This window comes from Mus caroli, unplaced genomic scaffold (genome assembly GCF_978045245.1).
Source record: "Mus caroli unplaced genomic scaffold, Mus_caroli_1 scaffold_3, whole genome shotgun sequence".
NCBI classification, from domain to species: Eukaryota; Metazoa; Chordata; class Mammalia; order Rodentia; family Muridae; genus Mus; species Mus caroli.
In genome coordinates this window covers 51,202,060-51,214,947 of record NW_028227258.1, presented here as the reverse complement: position 1 = coordinate 51,214,947, position 12,888 = coordinate 51,202,060, and the positions used below count along the sequence as shown (strand labels likewise).

The window sequence follows — 12,888 nt, the reverse complement described above, 5'->3', positions numbered from 1 at the left end:
GAGTGGCAGAGAAATGTAATCGATGCGTTGGCCTGAACTCACTTGAACCATATCCAAGCTTTCCACTCAGAGAGCAGATGTTCACAGGCCTCGGAGGCAGAGGGTGGAGACAGAATGAGGTGTGAGGAAATATATGACTCAGGAGGAGGACATGTTTTTCCAAGAGTAGGGAAGGGCTGGAAAGGGCTGGAAAGAGCCTGGCTTCCAACCCCGAATGGGGTCCTCAGTCCATGACCATCGGTCTCAGGCACAGCTGGAGGGAGGGAAATATGTTTGCTCAGCAATGCTGCCGAGTTCTTCAACCAGCCGTGGGCAAACCTGTTCCATCTGTCCCAGGATGTCCTAGACTCCATGCCTTTCACACAAGAACGTGCACTCTCCTCCAGGGACTGTTACTGTATCCCGGGGCTGAGCAAGAGAGTTGTTAAGAGCTGTAATTAATTAAAATTCTTTTGGAGGAGTTAGAATCTGTGCAAAGGGAGGCTGAAACTACACAGGCCAGAGGTCTCCTGATAGTAGTTGTGTCTGTCTGATGCCCCCTGGTGGCCATATGCTATTAAGTGAACTCCAGGCTCTGAGCCATTAGCCCCTGGGACAAAATCCACTTTGCTGGACTCTGTTTAGCATGTACTTAGAGCGATGTGTACCAGTGTTAATGTATAGTGTGCCTTCTTCCCTAAACAAGAATTGTTCTGAGATGGCTTGACCTGAAGTCCCAGTACTGAAGGTTGGAGGCAGGAGAATTGCTGTTACAGGCCAGCTTAGATTAGTGTGAGATCTTGCCTGAAAAAAATAAAACCAACCAACCAACCAAAAATCCACAACACACACACACACACAAACACACACACACACACACACACAATTGTGATATAGCATTATGAACCAAATACCAATTGTTATAATTCTGTGCTACAAATTCTTTTTTTTAATGTGTATTCTTTTTACATTATTGTGTGTGTGTGTGTGTGCGTACCAAGCCCTGTATGTGGAGGTTAGAGGGTTAGAGGTCAACTTGTAGATGTCAGTTGTCTACTTACATGATGTAGGTTCTAAGGATCAAACCTAAGCCATCAGGCTTGGTGGCAAGCAACCTTATCCACTGAACTATCGCACCAGCCTGGAGAATACCAGGGAAATTTAAGTCTTCATTTTTCCCCACACTAGTGCTAAATTTTTGAGACATTATTTTTTTCTTTTTTAAGGAAACAGAAAATGGAGAAAAGGGGCCACAGAAGAACTAACTGTGGGAAGTTTTCCAGTAGCATCCATGAAAAAACACCACCCCAAGACTCGGCTCTCGGTAAGTTGGAGGGGTTGGGTGTACACAGTTGTTAGTGATCCCTCACTGTGAGTCCCGGCTTGCCATCTGCCATTGCGATAGCATGACATTTGACTAGGATGATGTTTGTTTCCCTTTCTCAAAACATGAAGAACTAGTAATGGGCTGTTTAAGGAGTGGTTAAGCAGAGTAAAGTACCAATACATGCTTCTAGTTATGCCCTGCACCATACGCTCTGAGCTGGACTCATAACTGCATCGGGTAAGTTACCAGGCTTGTGGAAGGCACTGCTGACTCATCCCCATACATCGCACAGAGGTAGAGGGAGCTGTGGGTGGGAGCAGACAAAGAGGGCGTGAGTACGTGAGACTCATGAGAACCTCTCTCTGTAGACAGTTTAAAGCTGAGAAATGTACCCTGGCCAAACCGCTGCGGGTGATAGAGAGGTGACCCAGAGGCCTGCCTGTTCAGGCAGCTCCTGCGCTTGCCAGCATCGGTTCCTCATAGCTAAGCTGGAGGTGCAGGCCAGAGATATGACACAGCATGCTTATGCGCATGCTCCCTGTGTCCAGAGCCTTGCGGGCACTCAGCATCTTGTTAGATCCCACTTGGTTCTGAATTGACCTCTCTGGGGATGGTATACTTTCAAATAAGAGTTTTGGAGGACTGGAAAGATGTCTCAGCAGTGAGGAATGCTTACTGGCCTTGCAGAGGACCAGGGTTCAGTTCCCAGAACTCAAGTTTGGGAGGTTCAACCGAAATCGAAAGCCCTGTTCTGGTCCTCCATGAACACCTGAGTGTATACTTGTGTGTGTGTGTGTGTGTGTGTGTGTGTGTGTGTGTGTGTGTGTGCGCGCGCGCAAAAAGCGAAAAGCCAAAGATAGTTACCGAAGCATAAAATAACGACACTTCTCATTAGCTTTGGGTTTCATTTTTGGATTTTTTTTTTTCTGAAAATATATGACTGTGTTAAGATGAACTCATTACTTTTATTTATTTTTCAAAGGGGATGTCTTGCCATGTTACCTATGCTGTAGGCAGTTAGGATGACAGGCAGGTGGCACTGTCCACTTCTTGTTGCTGTCACTGATGGTGCAGAGGTTTGACCTTGGGGCTTCACACATGCTAAGTGGGTGCTCTGCTACTGACCCACATCCCCAGCCCTTGTTATTTTTAAATGAAACAATAAAGTATTTGTAATGTCTCCATTTAAACTTTAAAAATCCTCAGAACTGATCATTTAGCCTGAGGAAGATCTGGATCCTGATCTGTTTTACACGTTACATACCAAGATACCTTTCCGAGTCTGTCTATCTGTAGCTGGGACTAAATATTCTATGGTGATTTCATACTGGGGAAGGCTTCTTGGTGTTTTGTTTTGTTTTGTTTTGTTTTGTTTTGTTTTGTTTTGTTTTGTTTTGTTTTTTGAGACAGGGCCTCATGTGGCCCAGGCTGGCCTCAAACTTTCTGTGTAGATGAGGTCAGCCTTGGACTCCTGAGCCTCCTGCCTTTGCCTCCCAAGTGGTATTATTATGGGCTTTAGCAGCCATGTCTGCCTCTGGGGAGAATTTTTTTATGGTACATAAAATGACTTATGTTCTTATATATAGTAGATAAAAACCATATAAAAACATAAAAAACACATTTAAAAAAAAGATGTATTTATTTATTTGAGACATGTCTCTCTACATAGCTCCAACTATCCTGGAACTCACTATGTAGACCAGGTTGGCCTCGAACTCACAGAGATCTGTCTACCTCTGCCTCCCAAGTACTGAGAATAAAAGCATGCACCAGCATGCCTGACTTACTAGTTTTTAAGTGTATGTTTGACTGTGTGTATATGCACAGCACATGCATATCTCACAGTAGTGGAAGCCAGGAGAGGGCATTGGATCCCCTGGAACTGGAGTAACAGACAGTGCTGAGCGCCCATTTGGATTTGGGAACCAACACCCTTCCGTGAGAACAACAAATGCTCTTAACTTCTGAATTAGCTCTCTATCCCCTAAAGCCCTTACTGTTAAGGCATGGGGCATCGACATTGTATCTTTTCATTATTACAATACCTTTGTAAGATGGGAATTATATTTATTTTATGGGTAAGGAAATACAACTCAGAGAAATTAACTGGGTCGAAGACTTGAGGGGAAGTCCCCTCCCACTTGAGAACACTGTACCCTAGAACCTAATGACTCAGAATAGTAACCAGCATTGCCTGGCAGTTTCTGTGGCTCTGGTATTTGGGAACAAGTGAAGGATTCAGGCACAGAGTTCCCTAGAAGGATATCTGTCAGGGCTGAGATTGCCTGAAGGTTTCACTAGAGACCAGAGGACCTCGTTCACATGGTCTTTGATAGGGAGACTCAATGGAGCCTCCAACAGGCCATTCTGCTTGTCACTGATATCTGACAGACAGCTTCCTCACAAGCAAGGATGAGGGAGGGGGAAGGGTATTAGACTGTCTTTGCTGCTTCATTTTGTTAGACACAAACCCATACTCGAGGGTTCAGACCAATACCTTTGTTTCCCCTGTAGTGGTGAGATGAAACCCAGGGCATTATGTATGCCAGGCAAATGTTCTACTGTCAAACCCTACCCCAGGTGCCATCTTTCAAAGAGAGTACTGGCTGGGTGTGGTGGTGCACACCTTTAATCCCAGCACTCAGAAGACAAAGGGATCTATGTGAGTTTGAGGCTAGCCTCACTACAGAGTGAGTTTCAGGGCATCCAGCACTATGTAGGGAGAGCCTGCTTCGATAAATAAATAGAAGATAGATAGTTAGATAGGTAGATAGATAGATAGATAAGATAGATAAAAGATAAGAATGAATCGACACATGTTTTCAGCCATCACAGCTAATAAGCGGCAGAGGCAGGTTTCAACCCCAGGTCTTACACTCACCCCATCTGTGACTCATGCTTACACGCTCCCCTGCCTGGGCCTGCCCTTCTAAACACCCTGATCTTCCCTGGCGTGGTTACAGCCACAGTATGCCCAGCACATTGGTGCTCTGCTCTCCATACTTTGCATGATTATACTTAACAAACCTACACTCTGGGCACCTTTTTAGGTACTGATCCAGGACCCAACTTTTGTCCTGATCCTGGCACTGGGCTACAGAGTAACAAATGTGAAGCCTATGGAAGCAAGACTCAGAACTCCCAGAGAGTCTGTGAGGAAGACCCACCAAAAGGTGAGATGGCTTGACTCCAGGAGGGGTCGGTAGAGAGAGTCATCTTTCCCAGGCAAGAGGCTGTATCTTCAATCTTTTTCTTTTAGAATTTTATTATAGATATGACACTCCAGGACAAGATGACTTAAATCATGGTGGAGGATATATCTTTGTCCAGCCTCACTTCTTACATGAAAATAAAATCTCTGCATCTTGTAAGTACATCTCCTGTATGACCCTGTCTGTGTCAGTAACCACATTTGTCCGCCCTCTCTAGATGGCTGCCTGGGTCTCCTGCACTTACGAGACACTTCCAAATTCAGGTCTGCATGGCAAAGAGGCTGAGCAGGGGCTGGGGATTGGTGACTGCTATCAGTGCCATGGAGGCTCTGAAGTTAGAGGTGCTGTACCCATCAAGTCTGCGGCAAGCACACACTCCGAACCAACGAATGGCTGACTCTATCACTCTCCCCACTCATTGTCCAGAATACATTCCTCAGGCATGCTGTTAATTTCCAGTGCAAACATTTGCAATCTTTGGGAAAAAATGGAAACTCCACATTTGTTTATAAAGATGACCGAGACACAGCACCTCCCTCCCAAGACACTCCTAATTGAAAAGGACTTGGACCCAAGAAACGAAAGCTCAAAGCAAATGTGATAAGTACTAAAAGCCAGGCCTGAGGATGCTGGGAGGAAGGATGCTGTGAGGAGGAGAGCCAGGGAGGAGCTACATCCCAGTTCATTCAGCAGCCAGCCACGCCCACTCCTCTGACATAGAGGTCCTTTCCTCCATCCCTCTAGAATTCTTCCTCTCTGAGGTGAGCACCAGGCAGAATGCTTCTCACTTTTCACAACTACCAATGCCAGAGACCAAAGGACGCCACTTATGTGACTTAGGCTCCTCTGCCACCTCCCCAGGTGACAAATCAAGTGAGCCACTATGATCCTGCAGAAGGCCCACAGTGGGCTTCTTTACTATCTTCTTGGTCTTTCGGCCTCTCTTCCTCCTCTATGTCCCCCTTCTCCTATCCCCCTGATACCCTCCTCCTTTCTTCTCTGGAAGAAAGGCTCTGGCTGGAGCCTCACACAGGTAAGGCAAATGATCTATTACTGAACCATATCCCAGACCTGGACTTCTAATCCACATATGAGAACTGCCACAGAATCACTGACGTGTGATCCTGAACTCCCTTAGGAGATCTGGAGTGTCTTATGGGTAGATACCATGAGAGGGCATCTTTCCTTCAGTCTTGAAAAAGACCCTTCAGTAAAGGGAGCTGATGGACCCACCTCTCGGGGCTCCTCATCTGAGAGACAATGTAGTCGTCTGGTGGTGATTTGCAGTCTGGTCTAGAACTGAATCCCCTGGCACTGAGCTCATTTCAGATGTGTGTTTCTGTTTCCAGTAAACTCCAAGCCACATTTAGAGACAACTGCCCCTTGAGATCGAAGTCATTAGCATCTGTGTTTATGACCAACATTGAGGAACAGTCTCTGCTGATTGCTGTTGTCTGGTGGAAAGGAGCAGAGCCTCTCTCTGAGATACCAGAGACTGAGACCAGAGTGGGAAGGGAGGAGGGAGGAAGGAGGAGGGAGGAGGGAGGAGGGAGGAGGGAGGAGGGAGGATTTGTTGAGGCTCACGGGCTGAAAGGGTACAGCGGAGAGAGCATGGAGGTAGGGGTGGGAGGAGGCTGCTTACACCTTTCATGGTCAGAAAACAGTGCCGGCTGGAAGCAGAGCCAGCCTATAACCCGTTACACCCACCTCATCAACCAGCAACCACGTGTTCAAATGGGTGAAGGGGGTTAGGGGCGGGAACAGTTGTGTATTTCAGATATGCTCTGTAACAGACAGTGCAACCCCCCCCCCCAAACATCTCTTCCTTTCTTTGGAGGTTTCCTTGGTAACTGCCCATGTTTCTCTTCATCATTTAGTTTCTCTTCTGGAATTAGTTTCTGTCTCCTAAAATCCTTGCTCCTAAAGTTCATGAAGAGTCTAGCATGCACTTGGGTTTCACCTTTCGGAAGCAGTACCTTCTCTATGCTTACCAGATGAAATAGTGACCCAAGCTAAAAAACAATATCTGGTCACATAATGAACATCCAGGGAATATAAACTCCTGGTCTCTTACTGGCTAGTAAATAAATAAATATCTACAAGTAAATTAGATGTAAATAAGTAAATATTTATATAATATCTATTAATAATATATAAAATATAATTTATATAAATATAAAATATATAAATATTTATTTCTGACGTTGAGACAGGATCTCTCTCCAGTCCAGGCTGGCCTTGGGTTTATGGCAACTCTCCTGCCTCAGTCTTCAGAGTTCTACTTGAGTTGTATGCCATAGTTTCATGTTGGTCATCATAGTTCACACCTGAAAAACTAACAGTCAAGAGTATTGCGGTGAGTCAAGGCCAGCTGGGGACACAGAGTGAGACTGTCTCAACACACCAGAAACAGAGCCACTAAGGTGGCTCAGTTGGTGAAGGTCCCTGCTGCCCAGCTTGCTGGTATGAGTCCAGTGCCAAGGACTTGTGGTGGAGGAGAGAACCTGCCAGTGTCCCCTGACCCGCACATGAGCACAGTGGCATGTGTACACTGCACATGATAAATCAATAGATGCAATGCAAATTTAAAAATAGAGTTGAGTTTCTTTTCACAAATTCCGAGTTCTTGAGAGAAAAATTCTGTTTTCTGTGTTCCTTAACTCTGTTGCTTACACAGTTGTTACGTTTTTATGAACGATTTCATCCATACTGCAAAGTTGAGGAAGACATCCCCACCATTTGGAGTTCTCTGGCTTTTTGGTTTTAGCAGGCTGTCATTCTTGCTGCCCCAGAACTTGCAGTGTGTACCAGGCTGGCTCCCACCTCACAGTTCGGTGAAGGCCATTTTGATGCTCTGAATGTAATAACAGCTAACATTTTTCAGCTTGGTCAAAAGCAAAATGGATCTGGTCCTGGAGAGTGAACTCAGAACCCGTTCAAGATGAGCCCGATCCTGCAGCAGGGTAAGTATTTCATTATTACTAAGAACAAAATCAGAGCCAGGTATGGCAGCTCTTGCCCGGCTCCTCAAAACTTGAGAGGCCCAGTCAGAAGGCCTACTAAAAGTTTAGGTCTAGACTTGGGACTACATGGTGAATTTGAGGCTAGTGGGGTGCAGAATAAGACTCTGTCCTAAAAATTACACACACACACACACACACACACACACACACACACACACACACACGAAATCGAGTTTCATTACCCAGGTGCATATACTGTACCACTTAACTACCTAGACAGTGGCTTGTCCTGGACTGTCACTGGGAGAGCTGGAGCTCAAGCCTAGACCTATCTGGTGTGACTTCAGTCACTGACTTGTTCATTCAGCCAATGTCGAAGTGCCCAAGGCAGGACTTTGTGTTCCGTGTGGAGGCGGAGATGACAGCAGTGTCTGCCCCTGAGCTGTTTTCTGATGGAGGAGCTGGGAGTGGCAAAAGGGAGCATGAGGAGCGCTGCTGACCTTATTAGGTGGTTTAGGAGCCTGAGCTCAAAGGCAAAGCCTGAAGGAGCTATCACAGGACATCAGGAGGGATGTGAAGGACTCACGGTTAAGGCTTTCTGAGGAGAAAAGGCCCTTGAGCAAGTTCAGGGACCTGTTAGTCAGTGTTCCAGGAGCCCAGAGGGGAGTGGCAGGGGCAAGATGGAGCAAGTGAAGGCAGGTCTTCAGATTCTTCAGAACAAACGGGAAGCCAAGGGACTTTTAAAATAGGGGCTCTGCTAGAACTGTAGGAGATCACTATAGTGGTCAGGCAGAGTGGCTGGCATTTGCAGTCCCAGCATTCAGAAGGCTTAGGTAGGAGTTCTGTCTAGCTTGGGTAACACAGTAAGTTCTGGGCCAGCTAGAGACAGTCTCATAAAACAAAACAAAACATCACTGCAGCCAGTGAGGAACAAAAAGTGAGTTAGAGGAGCAGCAACTGGAGCCAGAGGCCAAACAAGGCAGCCATGGGAGAGTCCACTGGGGCCATGGAAGGTTGGCTCAGGGTGATACCGAGAAGCTGTGTGTTGGGAGTTTAAGACAGAATTGGCAACAAGGGCTTAGTGTCAATAGTCCAGACTATCCACTCAGACAAATTCAAGCCTGAGTAGCTACACAGAAAAGCACAGTGATTTAACATGTAATATTTGAAGTCAGGCACAGCACGGGTCACCTGTAATCAGAGCTCGGAGGTGGAGGTGAGAGAATGGGCGAGTTTGAGGCAAGCTTGGTTTACAGAGTAAGACAGGGCAACAGGGCTTTATAAAGGTCACTCTCTCACAACACAAAACAAAAACAAAATGCCAAAACAGAGAGCTGAAGTCTGACTCCCAGCACCCACACCAGGGGGCTCACATGTGCCTGAAACGCTAGTTCTACGGTCCTCTTCTGGCTTCTATGAGTGTGTGAGTTCTCTCTCTCTCTCTCTCTCTCTCTCTCTCACACACACACACACACACACCCCACAAATAAATAGATCATTAAAAAAAGAAAGCCAACTCAACAAAAGAATGTAGTTTTTGGAGACATCTTGGGTTTATGTCATATCTCTGTCGTTGGAAAGGTGACTCACCCTCCCTGAGCCTCTACTTTCCTGTAAAACGAGAGTGATAGGACCAGATTCACCAAGACTACACATAAGACACCATGAATGGTACTTGGATTAAAATTATACTGGATCTCAAAATACCTCCCCCCCAAAAGAATTGAAGTGGGATGGGGACTTGGCGGGGGAGCTGATGGGAGGAGACCGAGAGGGCAGAAGGGGGAGTGGAATCAGAATGCGTCATACAAGTGCATCATGTACACTTATGACAATGCGACACATTTTAAAAGATTTACAAGTGAAGTACTCAACCATACTGTGGTCCTGTGGGAGGCAGTCAGCGCTCCATATGGGGGAGGGCTCCAAAGCCCCTGAACTTCCTGCTGAACCACACTGCCACACCCTGAGACAGAATGCCTCTCACCTGGAAAATGGCTCCATCCGATGTGCTAATTGAACTTCAGAACCAACTGATGTGAACATGATAGGGGGCGAGAGACTCTGAGGTGACGTGCATGTGAGGTGACAGCCTGAAGGTAATCCTGCTCACACATGTCTGTCCCAAAATTATGTTTAGCGAAGGGACCATATGCAGGAGGCTCTGCCATAAGCCTTCTACAGGCAAGTTCCTGTGGCAGCCCCTCTTCATATAGATTAAGAGAACAGTTCAGCAGAGCTATGCAGTGGTCAGCCTGAACCCAGTGTCCCTGTACCACATCCATCACATGACAGACATAGGACGGTAGGTAGCATAGAGGGGACCATTGACTTAGAGTCTCTGCTTTCATCTCCTAACTGCCTAGGCATGCATGATCACTGGTGCTTGGGTGAACTCAAGCCAAGGTATTATCGCTGGCATTTGTGTGCATTTGTTTTATAAATATGCAGGGTAAAAGGTTGGTCCCAAAAGAGTAACAAGTGAAGAAGAATCTCTTTGGAGTCTTGGTTTTTTTCTGTTAAACAAAACGAAAGAAAACAAAAGAACAAACAAAAAAGCAGTTCTAGAAGAACAGACATCATTGGCTATAGCAACCACGTTTCCTTGAAGCTCAGCTGTGGTCCCAAGGGTCTGTGAATATTGTAAAAGGTAGGATCCCTCAGCTACAGACAGACAGACACACATGAGTGCACACATATACACATGCACACAGCCTTTACAGAGCCTAGAAGGAGCACGCGCGCGCATGTTTGTGTGTGTGTGTGTGTGTACCATATATAGGTTAACAATATGCCTTTGTCTTCTAGAAAATATCCCAAGACTTATCTGACCTCTACCTCAGACCTTGCAACACCCTCACCCCACCTCTGCTGCCTGGGGATTCCTAGAATCCAGTCCTTATGTCCCAGTAATAACATGGAAGAAATGGAATCTAAGGTGAGGACCAAGAAAGTCCCTGCAGCTCAGGCTCCTGGCCTTAATGAGCACAGAATGGCTAGTTTTCCTGCCAGTATAGGATGGGGTTTCAGAAAATGTTCTGCTAAGAACAAGTTCTGCTCAGCGCTAACCCTCAACAGCCACATGGTTTGCATTATTCCTAAACTGGATCCAAAGGAAGCTTCCTGGAGAAAGCATTTGGTGGGTGGTACCTTCTGCAGGATTCCCCTGGCCCAGGCTTGAAGACCCCAGTCTGATCCAGTGACTGTTGTTAGGGGTACCACCTATGTTCAGACTGGTTACCCCAACCTCAGGTTACTTTCCTAAGCATGTGTGGTATCAGTTGGTGCTCACTCTCAGTCCTTGTCGCTGGCCCCTGAGCTGTTCCACTCTGAGGCAGGAACAGGGCATCTGGCTGCTTCCCTCACCCTCTGACTCACTTTCCTCAGTCACATGTTCACCTCTTTCCTCTCCCTTCCCTTGACAAATACATTCCATCTCCAACTGGTTGCCTAGGAGACCAACCTTCAAAAACAGAAATAAAAAGCATGTAGAAACAGAATGCTCCAAAAATTCCATCTTGTAATGTTTAATAATGAGTGAATCCAATTATCAGAGATGTTAGTAAGTTTAGGTGACTAAAATATGTGGACTTTCTCTGTAGATTTTAAACTCGCCCTTGGAGCATGCCTTAAGGACAGCAACCATATTGAAAAAAAACACTGACCAAATGATTAAATCCATTGCAGAAGACCTCGCCAAGGCACAAGGATGGAGACACCAGCTAAGATACTACTAACTCAATCCTGAGCAACCAAGGGTTAAAATGTTTGATCATCTCCAAAATATTTTACTTATGAGATAATGTAGGAAGATGGTTTTCTAGAGAAAACGCTAAAACTTTAAGAAATGAGTTATACGAAGTGCTTAAATGGAGAAAAAAAAAAAAGCAAAACAAGCCCTCTGGTATTTATGTCTTTATGTGAAAATAAATCTATGTTCTTCCTAATTCATAATAAAATTAAAATAATAAAACAAATACTTTTTTATTTTTTTCTATTTTTATTGGATATTTTATTTATTTACATTTCAAATGTTATCCCCTTTCCCAGTTCCCCCTCCACAAATCCCCATCCCACCCCCCTTCTCCCTGCCTTTATAAGGGTGCTGCCCCACCCACCCACCCACTCCTACCGCACCACCCTAGCATTCCCCTACACTGGGGCATTGAGCCTGCACAGTCACAGGACTAAGGGCCTCTCCTTCCATTGATGCCAGATAAGGCAATCCTCTGTGGCTGGAGCGATGCAAACCCCTTCAGCTCCTTCAGGCCTTTCCCTAACTCCTCCACTAGGGTCCCTGTGCTCAGTCCAAAGGTTGACTGCCAACATCTGAAAAACAAACACTTTTTATCTATTAGTCTGGGAAGTTTCATGAATCTGGGTCAGTGAGATGGGAAACAGATCTCGTGTGCTGCTGCAGAGGAAGGTGACGGAGATCCTGACAAACCCACTAACAAAGTCAAGGGGTTTTTTAAGTAAAACATGCTTAGAATATGTACTGAACACGATTGCTTAGTAACATACATAACATAAAATACCCCCGTCTCTCTTTGCAAGTGAGCAGCTGCCCGGGAGTTACCACTGCCCCGGATCAGAAAAGTACTTTGCTGGCTTACCGTTGGCCCGAGGCAAAGATAAAAATCCAAATTTCAGGGCCGGGGAGATGGTTTAGCGGGTAAAGGTAGTTATTAGCTGCCAAACATTTGACAACCTGAGTTTGATCCCTGGGACCTGTACGGTGAAAGGAGAGAGTCAACTCCTGAAAGTTGTCCTCTGACATGTGCATGCTATATAAACACACACACACACACTAAATAAATATAACATTTTAAAAATTCAAATGGGGGGTTGGTGAGATGGCTCAGTGGGTAAGAGCACTGATTGCTCATCCAAAGGTCCTGAGTTCAAATCCCAACAACCACATGGTGGCTCACAACCACCCATAATGAGATCTGACATACTCTTCTGGGAGTGTCTGAAGACAGCAACAGTATACTTAATAATAATAAATAAATCTTTAAAAAAATTCAAATGGGGGGGTACCTTTAATCCTAGCACTCAGGGAGCAGAGATGGGCAATCTCTGTGAATTTGAGGTCAACTTGACCTACAGAGTGAGTTCCAAGACAGTCAGGGCTACACAGAGAGAAACCCTGTCTTGAAAACAAACAAACCAACAAATAAAATCCAATTAGAAATAATTTCAACTGAATGCATATGAATTTCACACTGCTATTTAGTTGACAAAATAATTGTATGTTCAACTGTCTTAGAGTTTTACTGCTGTGATCAGACACCATGACTAGGGCAACTAAATAATACAGGACAACATGTAATTAGGAGCTAGCTCACAGGTTCGGAGGTTTAATCTACTGTCATCAAGGTGGGAGTATGGCAGCCTAAAGGCA

At 45.5% G+C, this 12,888-nt stretch overlaps 1 protein-coding gene across 1 annotated transcript in view; it reads left to right on the top strand.

The window, feature by feature from the left end:
• Aknad1 (AKNA domain containing 1) overlaps positions 1-11,218 on the top strand; it is a 37,752-nt gene extending 26,534 nt beyond the window's left edge. The window contains exons 7-12 of the mRNA XM_021158604.2: positions 1,206-1,303; positions 4,357-4,479; positions 4,566-4,673; positions 7,403-7,481; positions 10,290-10,419; positions 11,084-11,218. Of these exons, the coding sequence (XP_021014263.1) occupies positions 1,206-1,303; positions 4,357-4,479; positions 4,566-4,673; positions 7,403-7,481; positions 10,290-10,419; positions 11,084-11,218 (673 nt within the window). The remainder of the gene's footprint in view (positions 1-1,205; positions 1,304-4,356; positions 4,480-4,565; positions 4,674-7,402; positions 7,482-10,289; positions 10,420-11,083) is intronic.
• Positions 11,219-12,888: the final 1,670 nt, after the last annotated feature.